Below are 17830 nucleotides of genomic sequence, written 5' to 3' on the forward strand. Positions count from 1 at the left end.
GCATCATGTGATGGACCCCAAAGTTGTAATTCCACGTTTGGCCACTATGTGTAATTGGCTTTAAAGCCTGTCGCTGTTCCTGGGGGCTTGATCTGGGGTAAGGTCGTAGTTACGTCACCTAACCAACGTGTTGCCATGGTAGCAACTTGTCAACGGACAGCACCCACCTGTCACCCAAAGCAGCCACAGCCTTGATTACACATACTATCAAGCTTTGATAAAATGTAAACAGGTGAGTTATATCAAAATTCATCCCTCGTACAGTCGTCATAAACAGGGAAAAAGCTGTAGAGACCGAAACTGGGTTTTTTTTGTACCAGACTGTAGAGATGTTTATTTCAGCTGTAAAGTAAAGCATTGTAACATGTGTGTCTATGGGGACTGATTTTGGAGCCAGCCTCAAGTGGCCATATGAGGAACTGCAATTTTTTTAGCACTTCTGTGTTGGCTCTCTAGCAGGTTGCTGCTTGGAGAAAACCTTAAATACTTAAGTGAACATATTAAAACATTAAGGAGAAGGCTTAAGGGTCTTTTGTGCAACTGATTTTATTGAGGGAAACCTTAACTTGGACTTTAGAGCAAATGTCAATTTAAGGTGTTTTGGGCAACCAGCTGGCCTTTAGTTGTTGAAATACCTAGCATCGGGATGGACTGACACACACCTCTACAGGATCACATCTGTACTGCACGTCGCTGCTGCTGCTGCCTCCTGGTTTCCTCCCACTGTGTGTGTTGCCTCCACCTAGAGGACCGGGATGGTACTGCGGCTCTGCAGCCACCGCTGGGGGCTCGCCACAGAGGAAGTCCTCCTGAGAGGAGCGTGATCGAGACGTCTCTGTGGAAGACAGTCGAGTGGTCCGGCCTTCCAAGTAGGCACTCATCTGACAGGCAGAGAGGAAAAAGTGAAGATGTGGCAGACGTCAATTGATCACCGGGTCTCATTCAACTGTAATGAGATACTTGAAAAAAGGATTTCATCTAGCAAGGAGGCAGGGTAATGACTGAACAAGTGTGTGAGGGAGAGACAGAGACAAAGGAGAAGTAATGAGTGTTTGGACATGAGTGGAAATGTGTGTCTGTAGAAAAAAGGCAAACACTAAAGACTTCTTATTACAAAGATTTTTAAATATCATTATCTTGCCTTGTCTGGTGACTCTGATTATTTAAACTAAAGAGCTGTTGTAATAAAGTGTTGTTGTTTTAGCTTTTCATTTAATCCTACACTGAAAAATACAAGTCATCTAAAGTAGAGCAAAGCAATTATAGCATCAATTATACCAAATTTAGCTCCACCACTCCCTGTAGGCTAAATTGGCAATAACTTTAACTGTTACAATGGATTGCGCAGGAGCACCGAGCTTGAGTTTTGCCTTCAAGTACAGCATGAACTTTATATGAGTGTGTGTGCGTGACTCACTGATGGAGGCCGTGGGTAGGTATCGTATGGAGGTGGGGGACTGTCCTGTTTGGGGCTGGAAGTGGTGTCATCCTCATGTTCACTCTCACTCCAGTAATCTGCAGGAAACCCACACACACACACACACACACAGTCAGAAACAGCATCAATATACTTTCATCCAAATCTATGTAGGAATATTATAAAAAATATCATAAAATGTTCTACAAATACTGTACCATATGCACACTATATGTCTTTAAGACACTGTAATGAACCCTCACCCTGCTCCTGGCGTATCCTCTCTCGCTCGGCGTAGCCCACGGCGGCCTGGTTGAGACGACTCAGCCATCTAACAGAAGGGTTCAGGTTCAGATTTATGGATTTATCACATAACTGATAATAAAAGAAGGGTTAGAAGGAGGAGGAATACATAGTGAGACAAATGATCCACAAAAGGCTTCTTAGCACCCTCAGAAAGTGCCCATCAACAATGAGCACAACTGAATGTATTAATAGAGAAACATATTAAAGTGACAGTTCACCCCAAAATCAAAAACACATACTTTCCTTTTACCTTTAGTGTTATGTTTCAGTCTAGATTGTTTTGGTATGAGGTGTCAAGTGTGGAGATGTCTGCCTTCTTTTGAATATAATGGAACTTGATTGCACTCAGTCTGTGGTGCTCAAAGCACCAGAAAAAAACACATTTGAAAAACTTCAACCGTATCAACGGAAGAAGCGAGAATCCACTTCTAGCCCACCTAGCACAGCTGAGCTAGCTAACATTACAGCTCAGCTGAGGAAGACGGCATTCATGTTTACATTTTGTGCTGGAACAAGCACGAGCCTCTCGTCCATGAGTAGATGCACGCCTCCTTCTCCGCAGTGATTTGTTTGGTGGGTGTACTTCAATAGCAAAAAATAGTTCCTACATGAAATTCCTCACAACAAAGGTCTGTGGATTATCTTGAGTCACTGGTCATGATTACTGTAAATAGACATTGCTGTTGACTTTTTCAAATGTATTTTTTAGGTGTTTTGAGCACAACAAGCTGAGTGCCATCTAGCTCCATTATATTAGGAGGATGGGTGAACTATCACTTTAGAACAACCCACAAGGAATGCACATCACCACTGTGAACAACCAAATGCATTCACAGAGAACTATATTAGATCAAAGAGTACTCCATTTCAAAATGCTAATAAATGTTTTTTATCCAAAGTAACCACCTTGCTGTTGTATGCCTCCACGCACCAGTCAAGTTGCACTTACACTTTACACCCATGTCTGTGACAACATGGATGCTTTACACACATTTTCCCTCAGCAGCACAAAAGATCTATTCAATCAGCCCAATTTCAAGGTGGAAACCCAAGGTTAGTGTCACCAATTCAGTATCTGACCAAATGTCTCCCCTTTTGTTGTCATGAAGTCATGACCGAGTCATGACTGAGTAATGGCCAGTAAAGTGTTTTGCAGACATATTGTGTGAAATGTTGTCATGATTATACATAAATCCTTGAGTTATAGTCAAAGCATATTTTGTGAGGTTACACTGACATCTGATGACCAAAATCGAGTTAGTTCATCACTGAGTCCAAGTGGACGTTTCTGCCAAATTCAGCGAAATTCCCTCAAAGCATTCTTGAGATATCACATTCACAAGAACTGGATGGATGGATAATGCCTCCAGCCATAGCTTTTGCCGATAAGAAGGTATACAAAAGTATAAAGCTTGATTCAGCAGAACCAGATGTTGTGTTTTTTATTCCAGGCATTCTTCTTCCTTGTCCATACCTGGTGCCTACATTACCCACAGTACAATGACACCACGGTCAAAGATTTGTGTGTGTTATGTCAGTAGCCTCTAGCCGCTAGCATCAAGCAAAGATGAGGAGCTGCAGAGGTCTGGTAACCTCACTTCTTTCTAACTCCACACCCCCAGATATTTTTATTTTCAAACCTAAGTCTTAAGCTCTAACCGACACTGACATCACTTGAGGCAATTTATCAGACTTCATGCAGCTCCCTTTGGACCCACAAAAGGCTTCATGCAACTTTTTTCATATATGCAGAGGTACAAAATGGGCCATTCTACATTTTCCTGTTTGGTGTACTGTTACTTTTCCTTGCACACCAGCACTTTTCACAAGATGCCATATCTGCCCTCTCCGTATCAGGTTCTTCCAGCGATTCCTGATGGCCCGACATGACCTGCACTATTTTTGGTCTTCCATCGAAATCGTATCCTCCACCAGTTACTGTCCATAACACCCTGATTGAACGAGTTTCCATCTATAAACATTTGGCCATCTATGTGGACACTTCTTTATCCTGGAGTGCACATATAGATTAATTATAGTCTCTCACTTCTTTCTAACTCCACACCCCCAGATATTTTTATTTTCAAACCTAAGTCTTAAGCTCTAACCAACACTGACATCTCTAGGACGGTATAACACATATACTGTCTTAGGAGACTGAGGTCATTTGGAGTAAACAAACAGATCCTGATATTGTTTTCCAATCTATAATACAGACTGCAGCACAGAGTCAGTTAACTATACAAACTGCTACGTATCTCCTCCAAGACTGGGTCAAATGCTTCAGTCAAGTTTTCAAGCTGCATACACGAAAAGAAATGTTGTCTCCGAATGGAAATAAAACCAAACACAACCAATCCCTTTCACACTCTATCTAAAGAAGGTCAACTTTTTTCCATCACAGAGTCCCACAGGCTTTGAACATTCCGAGGAACTCTTTTGTTCCTCAGTCAATCAACCTAATAAATCAGAGTATGACTTTTAAGTAGCCTCAGTGTACCTGGTCAGACACTGTATGTTATAGGAATAATAAAATTTGTTGCATTGCATGCCCTTTTGATAATGTGTGATGTGATTTGTAGAGTTTGTATTACGGTTTTGTTGCTCGGTTAAATGTTGTTTCGTTTTTTGTTTTTAGGTATATTTATGTGAAAAAGTTGAAGTCCTGGGTTTCAGGACAAATTTCAGATTTTTTTCTGATAATAAAGAAATTTAAATCAAATTACCCAGTGGGCATTGGGGGCACTACATGACGCTGACCTGTCCATGTTCTCACCTGCCTGCCGCTAGTCTAGTGATGTTACATTACAATATTGTTGGCCTGGCTCAAAAGAGCAACACAAAGAGAAAACAAACGCATTATGATGATAAAACAGAACTTCTGAAGTCAAATCCTATGTCACTAAATGCAGGCTGGGAGCAGCAGGCTATCGTTATGCCAAAAACACACCGAGCAACGGTAAAGTGTGTCCTGCGGTCTGAGCTTCGGCTGTTTTGTTTTGCACCAATGTGCAGCCTAACTAAATGTTGGTGCTGTTAGCACCAAATTTCAGCCAGAGAAAACCTGCAACAAATCTGTAAACAGAATCCTGTGACTCCTTTGACATGTTGACCTGAGTTACAAAGAATTTATTTATTTTTGCCTGAAACACATAAACACATCACCTGGTGGCGAGCTGCACTTCATTGCCGCTTGGTGTGTCATAGCAGCAATGAAGACCCTGTTGATGTAATGTTAGCATTAGCTAAACCACCTGTGGCTACCACCACCGCTAGTGATGAAAAGACAGTTTTTTTTTAAAGTAACCTGGTTCTTGTCGTTCACCTTCCATAAACTGAAAAAATTATAACACGACTTATTTGGTTCCAAAGTATAAAATAAAAAAATGTGGTTTTCCAGCCAGGCTAGCTGTTTCCCCCTGCTTCCAGTCTTTATGCTAAGCTAAGCTAACTGGCTGCATCTTCTTATCCAACCCTCAGCAAGAAAGATTTCCCCAAATGTTCCTTAATAAATAATTTAGGAAGGTCTTAGAGATTATTTCTCTCTCAAAAAGTAAAAAATAATCCCCCTAGTGGGCTAGTGCTCACCTGTTTTGTTTATACTCCCCTATAAATTAACCTTTTGCAGGATTTTTTGTAAAATCCTGAATTATTTTCATTTTGAAACTGATTGGAAACAAGTGAAACTATGTATTTAGGATGTTTTATTAACATCCTGTCTGAAGTGAAGAGATCATTATGTAAATGACAGCAGAGTCTGGAGAGTCTCTGCACAGGTCGAAACTGAAGCCTCTATGGAAATATATCTTGCAAATGATGTTTTTCATACCCAACACTGCCCGAATAAAAACAGGCCTTTCTTTTGACATCAAACGAAAAACATATTTGTCTTGCGCTTTGGGGATAGTAAACAGGAAGCTGCACTCTTGCCACCCTGCAGGGAGTTTGCCCTTCTGCATAACCTTCATCTGTGTTTAGCACATGCTGCTTTACCTGTTCATGTCATCCACTCCATCTGCTGCGAAGTAGAAACTCTTGACCTTGGGGTGACACGCTTTGAAAGCACTAGAGAGCCATGGGGGGAAACAGAGGGAGTTATTTTTGCAGGCAAACATTTATACATAAGAGCATGTGAACTGCATGTGGAGTATAAACACATGAATATGCAACAGAGTGTTTTCATAGTGCACTTACTACTTCTTACGACATTCACTGGCCCGGTCGATCTTAAACTCTGGAAGACTGACGAAACCCTCTGCCTTCTCATCCTGAGCCGCAGGAGAGATCAAACATATGAAGAGAAAGATAAATAATAAGCTGATAGGAATAGAGAAGGCTAAAGAAAAAATGTTACAGGAAAATTCTGGTTCATTTCAATCTGGCTTATCTCCCCATAAATGTGGCTGTTGTGACTCTGTGAGTCGTGCTAATTTTGCACTCGCTGTAGAGATTCAGGAAACAGAGGACTCACTCAGAACAATGTGTATTTGTCTCCTACCACTGTCCAAATAAACATCATTTTGACATTTCAAGACTTGTTCCGGAGTCTGACCAAAAAGTAGCCGTCTGGAACGGCCATTATGGTAAACAGCAGAGGGCTCTACGTCTGGGTGTGAGCCTGCATGTCCATTTGTTTACATGTGTGAGGGTGGAGACACCATAGATAGCAGTTATTTTGTGTTCGTGCTAGAGGAGGTACAAGGCCAGAGATATAATTACTTTTCAACCATGCGTTCGTGTATACAACCAGCTACGTCATGAACAAAACTGCCCATATACTTCAAGTGTTACGGGAGGCACCAGACATCTCAGACCATATAGAACTTCAGGGTTTGCATGACGTAAACAACAAACATGGCGACACTTCAGGAGGTTACTATGTTGTTACTTCTATCCACACCATTGTGAATAGATGGTATGTAAGGCCCCTAAATCAAGCACGTTGTGACAATTGTGAGTATGCTGTATTGCATCTTGCAGACCTGTAGCATCAATGTCTGAGGATATGCGATGCTCCAAAGAGATGCAGGATATGCGAAGAAGCCATCAAGTGCACGTTAAGGTATAGTTACAAACAAGTCATGTCTGTCCTGAAATGTGTGTTTCTCTTCTATAATACACATTCTACATCTTGGAGGCGCTGTCTTTCCACATACGGGCTTCCTTCGCCTTTCAAACGGGGCAGCACTCCATGGGAAAGAGGGAGAGACACAGCCCGAGGGGGAACCGGGATCTGACACAACACCAGCGGGAGAAGCAAGTCCGTGGAGCTGTGACGAATAAACGCACGTTGCACCGAAGGCGCGCCCCTACGGCATCGCTATGGGTTCTGGCCGCGCATGATGTGCGTCTACATTGAAAGTAATGGGTTTGTACGTGCAAAAGACGCTACATCTGAGCGCCCCCCTGCACACACACGTCAGTGTGCGTCTGCAAAAAAAAGAGCTGCCAGTGGGGGTGGCCCAGGGACCACGGTAGCAGCATACGTGATACCCAAACATCAGACCGGCTCACTCATTGTCCCGGTCCTCCCGATTAGCCGCTCCGGGCCTGTGTTGTATTATTTGTTTTTACTTTCTTTTCTAAAATAAATTATTGTTTGTTTGTTTTGTCTTATTTTGTATGTTCTCACATTTCTGTCTACTCCTGTATTTATTGTATGTCACTATTTCTGTTTCGTGTACTAGCCCTCGCACCAATTAAAAAGAAAAAAACAAATGCATCTGCTAGTCAGATCGAGATCTTTATGATGCGAGGCGGTGGTGCTCGTGGGAACACTACCACTTCTGTCCACAGGGGCTGCAAAAATCAACACAAAATAAAATTTCCCTGTAGTTAATAGTTGCTGCGACATAGAGTGCTCCAGGGATGATGTTTTTTTTAAGTCCGACACAAGTTAGCGCTGCCCTTGTTCCCTCATACACAAACCAATGGGATTTTTCCAATGGATTTTGGATTACTGCAGAAAATAAGTTATGTGGCAAACAAACATTATGATGCATGTTTTGTTCAGCAAGATAATCTTCATAAATGAACACCACTTTTATCATTTTTGAAGCCTAATGCAATTGTCAGACATTTAACATTAGACTATAACCTAACTACACTATGGTTGCATGACTTAACGTCGCCACCACAACAAGACTGTTAAGGTGTGTTCCCCATGTTGACATTCTGTAGTCTAATTAAGCCACTTGTTCACAACTGCCTTTTTTAAAGCACATAAAAGCTTCAGAATTCACGAGTGGCTTATTTACCGACATATTTTTAGTCGTAGAAAAGAATGTGAAAGACTCTCAAGCTAGTGTTAACCACAGACTTTATTTCAGGCATCTAACCATAAACCCATTAAAAAAAGTCAAGACGAGGGAACCGGGGGTGCTAAAATACAAACTCATTTCCGGATTTTAGGACTCATTCCTGGGGCACTATATTTTAGTTTCGACTAAAATGATCCCTAGACGATGAACCCTTGCTGCTATATGGCTAAAAACTACAAAGTTTGACTTTGAAACACTTTTAAGACTTCAGCAAACTTAGACTTTATACAAATTTAATTTGAAATTAGTCTGAAATCTCTTTTGCTTGCCAAAGTGCTTCTCTGGGGCAAACTGTTCCTGTAGCTGTGATATCCTGGCATAAAGCTTCAGGGTAACTTCTGCACCATGTTCTCTCCCTTTGTCACAGAGCACCAATATAAATGTTTCAAAAACTTGCATTGCTGCTATTAACTGACAGCAAGCACAGATTATGACAAATTTCATCACTTCCTCTTTGTTTCAGAAGCTTCTTCAACAAAATGAAATATGTTACACTTTTGGGAAAACTGACACTTGTATTGTAGCATCACTAAAAAGAGGTTGGAAAAGGAGAGGACAAATACGAAATCAGACTTACCTCCTCATTGATGTACCAGTACAAGCAGTTATCCTTCAAAACAAACCAGTACTTCTTCCATTTCTGAGAAAAGTAACCCTTTGCATCTCTCTTTCTCCACAGCCAGCCCTCGCAGTCTCCTCTGCCCAGCGCCTTGCAGGAAACACGCCTCCGACTCAAGGAGGCCAAACTCCGTCCTGGAACAACACAGAGAAGACACACATGAAGACAGACAGAGGGGATGTAAATGAGAAAACCGAGAATAAGCGTGAAACATTGTTAGTCAAAAAGGTGCTTGTAAGTGCTCACTCTGTCACAGAAGTGCGAATAAAATTGCCTCATCCCAACATCGCAGTAATTCTTGGCAACAGTTCAGTTTTTGGATTTGACAAAACGCTGCTGCAGTGCAGTAAGGTAAGTGGTGTTTAATAAAAATTGCCTTTTTCCTTCTGGCACGAAAGACCTGTAACATTTTTCACAACAGGCTCCTCATTAGAGATTACCGAGGAAACTTGGCTCCCAGTCGAGGGCCACCAAGAAACTTTTATTGTGCTGTATCAAATGTCTTAAAGGGAACGCTATTCAATATTCCATTCATTTCTGCAGCAATGGAAAGTGCAGCGTACAGTATATCTCTAAAGGAAACAACTTTCTACACAAGGAAACTAAAGCTCAAATGTGCAGCATGAAAAGATTTGAAGTCTGGAGAGAATCTGAGGATAATTAATAAGTTATATACTGTGATATAGAGGAAACTATACATCCAAGAAATGTACAAAAACGCCTTTTATTTCCAATTTCTGTGCAGCAGCTCAGCACTGCCAGCCTGATACCATCACCAATTTAATTTCTGGATCCAGCAGAGACTTGTTCTGTTTAAAAAAAAAAAGATTGCCTCAGCCATGGACTAAAAGGAGTATCTAATATTTCATTACTCATGTGATAAGAGTGCTACTCGTAGCATTTAGAACAATCAATAAATCATTATTATCAAATCCTATTTAAACTTCGGTTTAATTGCTGTAAACAAACAAAGCTGTCGCCCGAAAAAGTGCAGCTGGAGCTAAAGCTTTCGGAGCTTCTCACGATGGCAGATGGTGAAGCAAGTGAAAGAAAATCACTTCCAATGTGTTGATCCTCGTTAGTGTGGTGAAAGGAGAAAAAAAGCTTTGGTCAAAGAGGCAAAGAAACTGATAGCAGGGAGTTGGAGAGTGGACAAATAGGGTGGAAAATAATCTTCAAGAGGAAGCAGAAGGATTTAAGGGATTTATCATTTTTGATAAACACTGAAGATACCATCGTCTGATGCAGGAGCTCACATGTCAGAAGAAAGAAAACAAAAAAGGTCATGAAAGAACTGTATATATACACATTCTCTATAGATATCGTGATAATATGATTAGCATGAATTCTTTTGGCCACAATAATTGTTTAGTTAAAATCTAATACTACATATTACACTAAATAACAAGTAGCTTCAGCTTAACAGTGACATAGCGAGACGGTGAATCACTGGATTTTCATCTGGACAGAGTGTACACTATGAAGCAAACAGATGGAAAGCTGTCTCGCCTGCAGTCCAGTCAGGACTCGTAAAAATCTGTAAGATGAATATGATGTGTTAAAATGCAAATACAGAGATCTCTGCGCCAAAATGTGTTGTCCTGACGATGAAATGATTCTTTTGTAGAGAGCTGAACTCCAGCAGGATCAATTCTCAACTTATGTGATATAGATCGTTGCAGTCGGTGAACTTTTTAATCTATATCTCACCAGAGTAATTGCATAACAAGCTGTGATTGATCATTCAAGCAAACAGCATCTTTTCACTTGTGCGTAAACACTAATAAATGATCCCAAACAGCCTGTCCTATCACCTCTAATATATCTGCAATGCTGACAAGTGCCGAAAGGATTAGTCAGTTTAAAGGTTAATTAATTAATCAACATTTTTAATAGCCAATTAAACATTTACAACATTTATCAAGCAGACATTAAGAAAAAAGCAGGTTCCAGCTTTACAGGTGAAAATTACCTACTTTCCTCTGTGTAGGTTTGTTGTTTAGGTTTCTGACGGTTGGTTGGTCACCTTGAGCTTTGAAATTGTTATGGCCATTTATCACTTCTGTGGACCATTTGATAGATTAAAATGACTAATAAATTAATCAAAACATAACAGCTGGTTGGTCACCTTGAGCGTTTGGAAACTGTCATGGCTATTTATCACCTCTGTGGGCCATTTCATAGATTAAAACGACTAATCAATTAATCAAAAACAAAACAAAATATAGCTACAAGTAGTGATTCCTGGTTCAAGTCAACACAGATCATTAAAGGCTGAAAGCTGCAAAGGACTGAGGTCGTTCAATTGCGACCAAATCTGTATCGGGCCACACCCCTCTTGACATCACCCTCTTTGGGTCAACTGCTAAAACATTTTGGGGACATGTTTCAACAACTTAATAAATTATATCTTCAGAGTTTGGTGATGCTTGGAAGAAGTGTAATGACACTTTTTGCGCCAGGACAATGCACCTGTTCAGCACTGATGGTGCCCCCACTGAGTGATTTCAAAATAATTCTACTCATGTGATCCAACATTGTTAAGGAACATATACTTTTGCAATGATTTTTATTTTAATTTGTGTTTTGCCAAACACATTTTTTTTAATGTGTAGCGCCACCTTATGGTGATTTTAAATGAAAATTCCAGGGTATGCTTCAGGTGTATGTTTCTTTCTTATGCTGCTGTCTTGGCCAGGTCTCCCTTGAAAAAGAGAATGTTGATCCCAACGGGACTTACCTGGTTAAATATAGGTTACATAAAATAAAAAATAAGGAGGTACTGATGTGAGCATATGGTGCAAGTTTCATTATGATTGGCCCAGCGGTTGTGGAGTTAGGTCTATTTATGACCTGAGTCATGCCCCCTCTGAAGTTCATTGGTCAGAAACTTCAAAAGGCAATGACATATAGACAAACTTTTGATATCTTTTGCTAAGCCTTTTTATAATAATGATCCATAGAAAATTTGGTACAAATTGGACCTATGGTTTAGAAGTAGATGTCAAAAAATTCAAATGGTTTTTCAAAAAATTCAAATGGCAGAAAAATCTTGTCAGACGGACCTTAATGGTTCTTGAGGTCTGTACCAAGTTTTGTGTCAAGTTGACTCACAGTGTGGGATTAATAACTTCTCAAAGTTGACCTTTAATTATAGCACCCCCATCAGGCAAGGTGGATGTAAAGTTCAGGGTGTGTAGTAGTTGCTAGAAACGTGCAACACCTGATTCGTCCTTGGTCAGAAGGAATACGCTGGCAATCCAAGGACTAAACTCAACAATGGTATTCATTTACCAAAACCAGGAAGGAACAGCAGTCTTTAGAATGTCTGGGTTACACATGGAAGCCCACCTAAGATGAGTCGGAAATATCAGGACATATGAGTGTCTGTGTGGCTTATGTATATACACCAGTCTTCACAAACAGAGAAACAGGACTAGATTGAGCAGCAGACATGTGGCTCGCCACTTTGGAGGTTGGAACAGACTATCGCAACTGCACCGAAAAGTGTCACATAGTCAAGCTATAGCTGCTTGGAAAAGGAGTTCTTAAAGGACAACAGGTAATTTTCTACAGTGAAGTCATATTTCTTGGGCAGCATTTGCTCACAACTTCCAATTATTGGTGAAAATTTCATGTGTCCACAATGTACCATTGCATGGGAATTTGAGCAAACAAAGAGTTTCAGCTCTTCAAGACCTGAGCCCCTTTTAACAGATAATAATAATTAGTAGGAAACTCAACCCTGACAGTAATATTATGACAAGTGTAAGTAATACATACTTGCAAATATTAACTCTATTGCCAGCTCTATGTACCATGGTATAGACTGATACTATGAATAAAGGGTCGGTAGAATATGTGTAATGAAACAATCACAATAGCCACTAAAATAAAACATTAGCGAAAATCACACCGGCACCAACAAAAAAATACCCCTCATTGTCTAGAAAAATGTGCAGGCCCACTTCTTAAGTTTCCTAGAAAGGCAATGTTATGTAACTGTAGATTCTACTAAATATGAGGAAAAACACTGTGATCAATGGCGCTTTTCTAAATTGTAATTTCCAATTAGTTACAACCACAGGAGTCTTTTAGTCAAGGCACAGCAGGTCAGCTGCTCATGAAAAACTATCAAAGTGGTTACATTTGAATTTTCATTGAAGTAGGAGAATTCTTGCATTCGATCGTGGTGAAAGGAGCAATATTTGCATATTAATAGACTCTGGACTGACTGTATCAGACTCAAATTATTATGCAAGGCGGAATATTTTAATGTCTTCAAATCATGTCTGGATGGGAAATTTTCTACAACCAAGCACACAATGGAGAACGTTTCCAATAATATGATAAAAGACTAATGAACGGTATTTATTTAAGTTAATATGGAGCCTCTTATTTAATGGAAATCACTTTGGTTCTGCTTGTAAAAAATATGAAATAAAACCAATAAAACCTCAGTAGTCTAATCTGTAATTACAACCAAAATACATATTTTTGTTTTCTGTGAAACGTTCGAGGAAATGTATTAGCAAATTACAGACCCATAAAATAAAGTGTTACTGGGATAATTGGTTCAACTGAAGCAGCAGCTGCTCTCACATTTTTATACAACGTCCATTAGCTTGTCGTCCCTGAAAGAGTGAAGTGTTGCACTGTGACGACAGCTCACACACAAAAAAGAGGAAACCGAACAGGTGGCTCCACTGCTTACCTTTATTCTTCTTCCTGTTCTTTGACTGCAGAGAGGAGGACTGTTGGTATGTCTGAGAGCGGGTTGGAAGGAAGAGAAGAAGAGGGAGGGTGAGATGGGGAGAGAGAGAGAGAGCAGGCTGTCAGGATGAATCAGTGGCCTTTGTTTACTGCAAAGAATCCTGGGATATAAAAGATGACAGATCTTAGCGAAAGAGGAGGAGAAGAGGCAGGAGACACTTGAACACAAAGGGACGCTCTCTTTCCCTCATTATCTCTTTCTCACACCGACATGCCCTCATGGCAGGGTGGAAGAGTCAGCCTCATGGAGGACTTTAGCAACTCTCACACCTCTAAACATAGAACAAAGAGACGGGAAGGGAGGGGTGGCACAAGAGGGCACTCAGGTGATGGAGGAAATAAGAGAAATAGAGCTCAGGGGCCTCAGGGGATTTCACAGAAAATTTTGGTAAGCAAAATGTGAAGGGCAAACATCCAAAAGAGTTTTCAAGGTCTGTAGACACTGTAGCTATGGGCTACAACTTGAGCCCTATTTTTAGCCTGTATTTGTTTACATTTTGGTTACTTCGTACCATTTAATCGAGGACACAAGCTGCCAACATTAAAAAAAATAATAATAAAAAAAAAATTGCTCAATAAATAAATATGCCATTAAATGTAGCAAAAATAACAATAGAAATAAATGTAGGTATGCTTTAACTGATAAAATGTCATATTATTTTAAATTTCATTTTTAATTTGCTTCTTTTTTATTTCATTTTGTACAAATTCTCCTATTTATTTACTTTCTTATTTAATTTGTTCTTTTATTTGTTATTTTTTATTAATTTTCAATTTATTTATTCATTTTTGCATTTACTTTTTTATTATTTTAAATTCATTTTAAATTGCATTCCTTAAATCTTTAATTTATATATTCATTTTTTCCCTTTGCATTTTCACCTATTTATCTCCCTAAATTATTTGTTTATGCATTATTATTTAATTTTAACGATTTATTTCTTTTTACTTTATTATTTGTTTTTGTCCAATGTTTTACAATTACATATACTTTAAATATTATTTTGCCATTTAATGTACAAAAAATAGTCTCGAAAATAAATGGCAACGATAAATAAAATACATAAATAAATAAATAAATTTAGGGAAATACATGGGGGGGGGGGGGGGGGGGCCAAGGGTAACTTATACATAAATATATAAATAACATTGAAAATTGATAAATACATTTAAAAAGAAAGTATAAAATAGAGAATAAACACAAAGGTGAATAGTAAAAGCAGTAAATTAAAACAGATATTTCATTTAATGTCACAATTTAAAATATAAAATGATAAAATAAAAAAAATGTACGAATATAAAATGATTCATGTCTTTCATATGTGTTCAGATTTTACTGAGTTCTGACTCCAAGGAGTTTTCATGCACCTGTCCCTTCAGCTCCTCTGCAAACCTCTGATGTATGTAAATAAACTTTGGCCAGCAGATCTGAGATGTGACCTCTCTCGACAGGTCAGATGAGGCACCAGATCAGCTCTGATGTCACGATATTACACATGTCAGAGCCTGGAGCTCGGCCATTCACAGCCCCATGCTCAGCAAGACAGATGACATGGGCCCGCCCACACCCACTGACACGCCATCTGCCATCGCAGCACCCGTGCACACCGTAAACACACACACACATGGTAATGCATTTAATTTCCAAAGAGATGCTGTCAAGATATATAAGGTCATCGCCAGCCAAACTGACTGTCTGGACCTGAGAGTGCCGAGCTCAGACGGACAGGCGAGGCGGACAGATGTCATGGAAGTGACAGGGGGGTAATAACGAGTCAGCATTCACTCAGATCACACTCCACTACAACACATTTTCATCAGGGCTAAAAGCTCAAATGTTTTTCCTTAAGTCTCTCGCTGCATGAAAACAAATCAGAGAGGAAGCAGAGTGTTTCCTCATTTAACTAGTTTTCACTTTGAGTAGGCAACTGAGGGGGAAGTCAGAGGAGTTTCATAACCTTGTTTGATCCACATTATGCAACTACATAATGCAATCTTCAAGCTACTACCTGCAACCTAATGGAGAACAAGCTGTATTTTTCACCCTTCAGATGCTGATAGTACTGCTTCTTGGTGAATATCTGGCCATGTTTTTGATGTTTGGAGCTCATTGCTGTGCTGTTGACATTCTTTTAAAGGAATAGTCAGATGTATTGGGAAGTATGCCTATTTGCTTGGCAAGACTAAAAAGAGAAGATTGATGGCATTCACATCTGCATAGTAAATATGTAGCTGAACAAATTGATTGACTGAAAATGAATTGGCAACAATAAGGGCTAGGTATCGTTTAAAAAATTATGATACCAGCACCAGTACCAGTTTCCCTAAAAGGATAGCGATACAGATAGAGTTCTTCATTCAGTAGCTATTATGTGAATGAAGTGGTGTGTAGAACAAACATACTTTCAAGGTGGCATTTTGGCAAGCTAAACTGCCAACTCTGTCAATGTGTCATGCTTTACTTTACATCATCACAGACTTTAGGGTTTGTAGCTGCTGCTAAGGGGGAGTTGAACTCCGCGCTGGGGACGATTGATGAGAGTCCGTCAGGGCAAAAAGTGACAGGACTAAATATTAGCATCACACAGCTAACGTTACGTAACGGTTATCCATGGGTTTCACGACAGAGTCGGGCTGTTTTTGTTTCAGTGTGAGTTTGCTGAGATTGTTTAACAGCTTGGATGTTAGCCACTGCTACTTGGTTAGCCTGTGCTAACCAGGCAGACATTGAATGGACAGTTCGCCGCAAGGAGAGCAGCTCTGGAGATGGCAGTAAAATAAGGTTTGCCAATCTGAGTCAGCATTTTCCAGGATCAGACCCCCAGCACACGAGGGATCACATGCAGGTATTGTTTGACTGAAGACGCTCTAATATTACTTGGCACATGTTTTGGTCCAGAGGGAATTTTCAACCAGGTCTGTGTTACCATAGTGCAGGGAGTGTGTGCAGATGAATGGTGTTAAGACACCCACTGTGCTGCCAGCTCCCGGAGCTCCCCGCCCATCCATCATCCAAAATCCACCAGTTGATGCAAAGCATGTCTTGACGTTTTAAGTCATCAAGTGGATTTTTGCTCACAGCATGGGTGGGGAGTTCCCGAGGGTGCTGGCACGGGGGGCATCTTATCACCATTTATCTACTTACACTGCCCACACTGTGGTGACACAGACCTGGTTGAAAATCAGCAAAGTATCCCTTTAAAGGTACGGAGTACCAACACGTACCCAATGAAATAATAATTAACTGCAGCCCTAGTTAGCTTAGCTTAGCATAAAGACTGGAAACAGGAGGAAACAGCTAGCCTGGTTCTGCCCAAGGGTCACATAATCTGCCTACCAGCACCTCTAAAGCTCAAGAATAAATATGTTAAATCAGGTTTGTTTAATCTGAAGTCCTTGGCGTTGCTTCCAGGTGTAAATATAACATATATATTTTTAAAAAGACAAAGTGGGTGACTTACATGATAAATGGAGGCTGAATCTCTCGGAGGAGAATCTCTTTGATTTGTCTGGAGGACGTAGTGGGAGGGGCTTTGGCTGTGGTGGCTCCGCCTTTTGGCACGTTTGGCTGTGTCATTGCTCCGTTTGCCTGGACGAGCCGTGTGGCAGGAGTAGTCATCAGAGCTGGTCCTCTCGTCCATGCCGGACAGTCCCACGTAACGCATCAGTGACGCTTCTGTAAATGCCATCAAATTTACATAAATATCATATTCTGAATTTACCTGGAGCTGGAGTGCCCAAATTAGACTCAGTCTTATAATTCTGTCTGCAGTATCATGCGGTATTGAGCTTCTGTTTAATATACTGTCATATGTTCTTCATCAGTGCTGCCTATTAGGAGTCTCAGTGGGTTAATTAGAGAATACATTAAAAATATATAAATAAAACACAGTGCAAAAAGGTCACATCACTCAAAGATTCATTAAAATGAGACCAGTAGTGTTTAAGATAAAAAATTTCAGATTCTGACCTTTAATCATGACATAATTATGGAGCTAATCAGTGATTTAGAAAATATCAGAACACAGTGCAAATATCTGTAAAGCCTTCAGATGCAATTGGAAATGCAGCACGCTTTTCTCAGTTGGATTTATTTGCAGGTTCATAAATGTTATTTAACACTGAATCTGGTGGCAAAATATGCAGCAAGTCTGTCCATTGTTACCACATTGGTACACATTGTCCATTGGTACCACAAAAACTTAATACACCCCAATCTGTGCGTCTCATGTATTGGCATACGTTCAGGTCACAGAGGTAACCATCAGTTTCGCTGAAAGATAATTAACTGTCAACTTTTGAAAAACCCATAAACTTGTTTGAAAAAACTCTAAAAGTTAACACTCTGGGTTTTGAAATATCATCGGTCAATTATCCAAATGAGACCGTCTTCCA

General features: G+C 40.0%; 1 protein-coding gene across 2 annotated transcripts in view; it reads right to left on the reverse strand.

Annotated features, from left to right (window-relative positions):
• Positions 1-17830, reverse strand: part of cnksr2a (connector enhancer of kinase suppressor of Ras 2a) — a 96421-nt gene that overhangs the window by 17628 nt on the left and 60963 nt on the right. For both annotated transcript variants that reach the window (XM_049565333.1, XM_049565334.1), the window contains exons 13-20: positions 16897-17111; positions 13377-13428; positions 8621-8796; positions 5918-5991; positions 5717-5788; positions 1681-1748; positions 1418-1515; positions 663-881 (exon numbers count right to left, since the gene is read on the reverse strand). In XM_049565333.1, the coding sequence (XP_049421290.1) occupies positions 663-881; positions 1418-1515; positions 1681-1748; positions 5717-5788; positions 5918-5991; positions 8621-8796; positions 13377-13428; positions 16897-17111 (974 nt within the window). The remainder of the gene's footprint in view (positions 1-662; positions 882-1417; positions 1516-1680; positions 1749-5716; positions 5789-5917; positions 5992-8620; positions 8797-13376; positions 13429-16896; positions 17112-17830) is intronic.

This window comes from Epinephelus fuscoguttatus, linkage group LG21 (genome assembly GCF_011397635.1).
Source record: "Epinephelus fuscoguttatus linkage group LG21, E.fuscoguttatus.final_Chr_v1".
Taxonomy (NCBI): Eukaryota; Metazoa; Chordata; class Actinopteri; order Perciformes; family Serranidae; genus Epinephelus; species Epinephelus fuscoguttatus.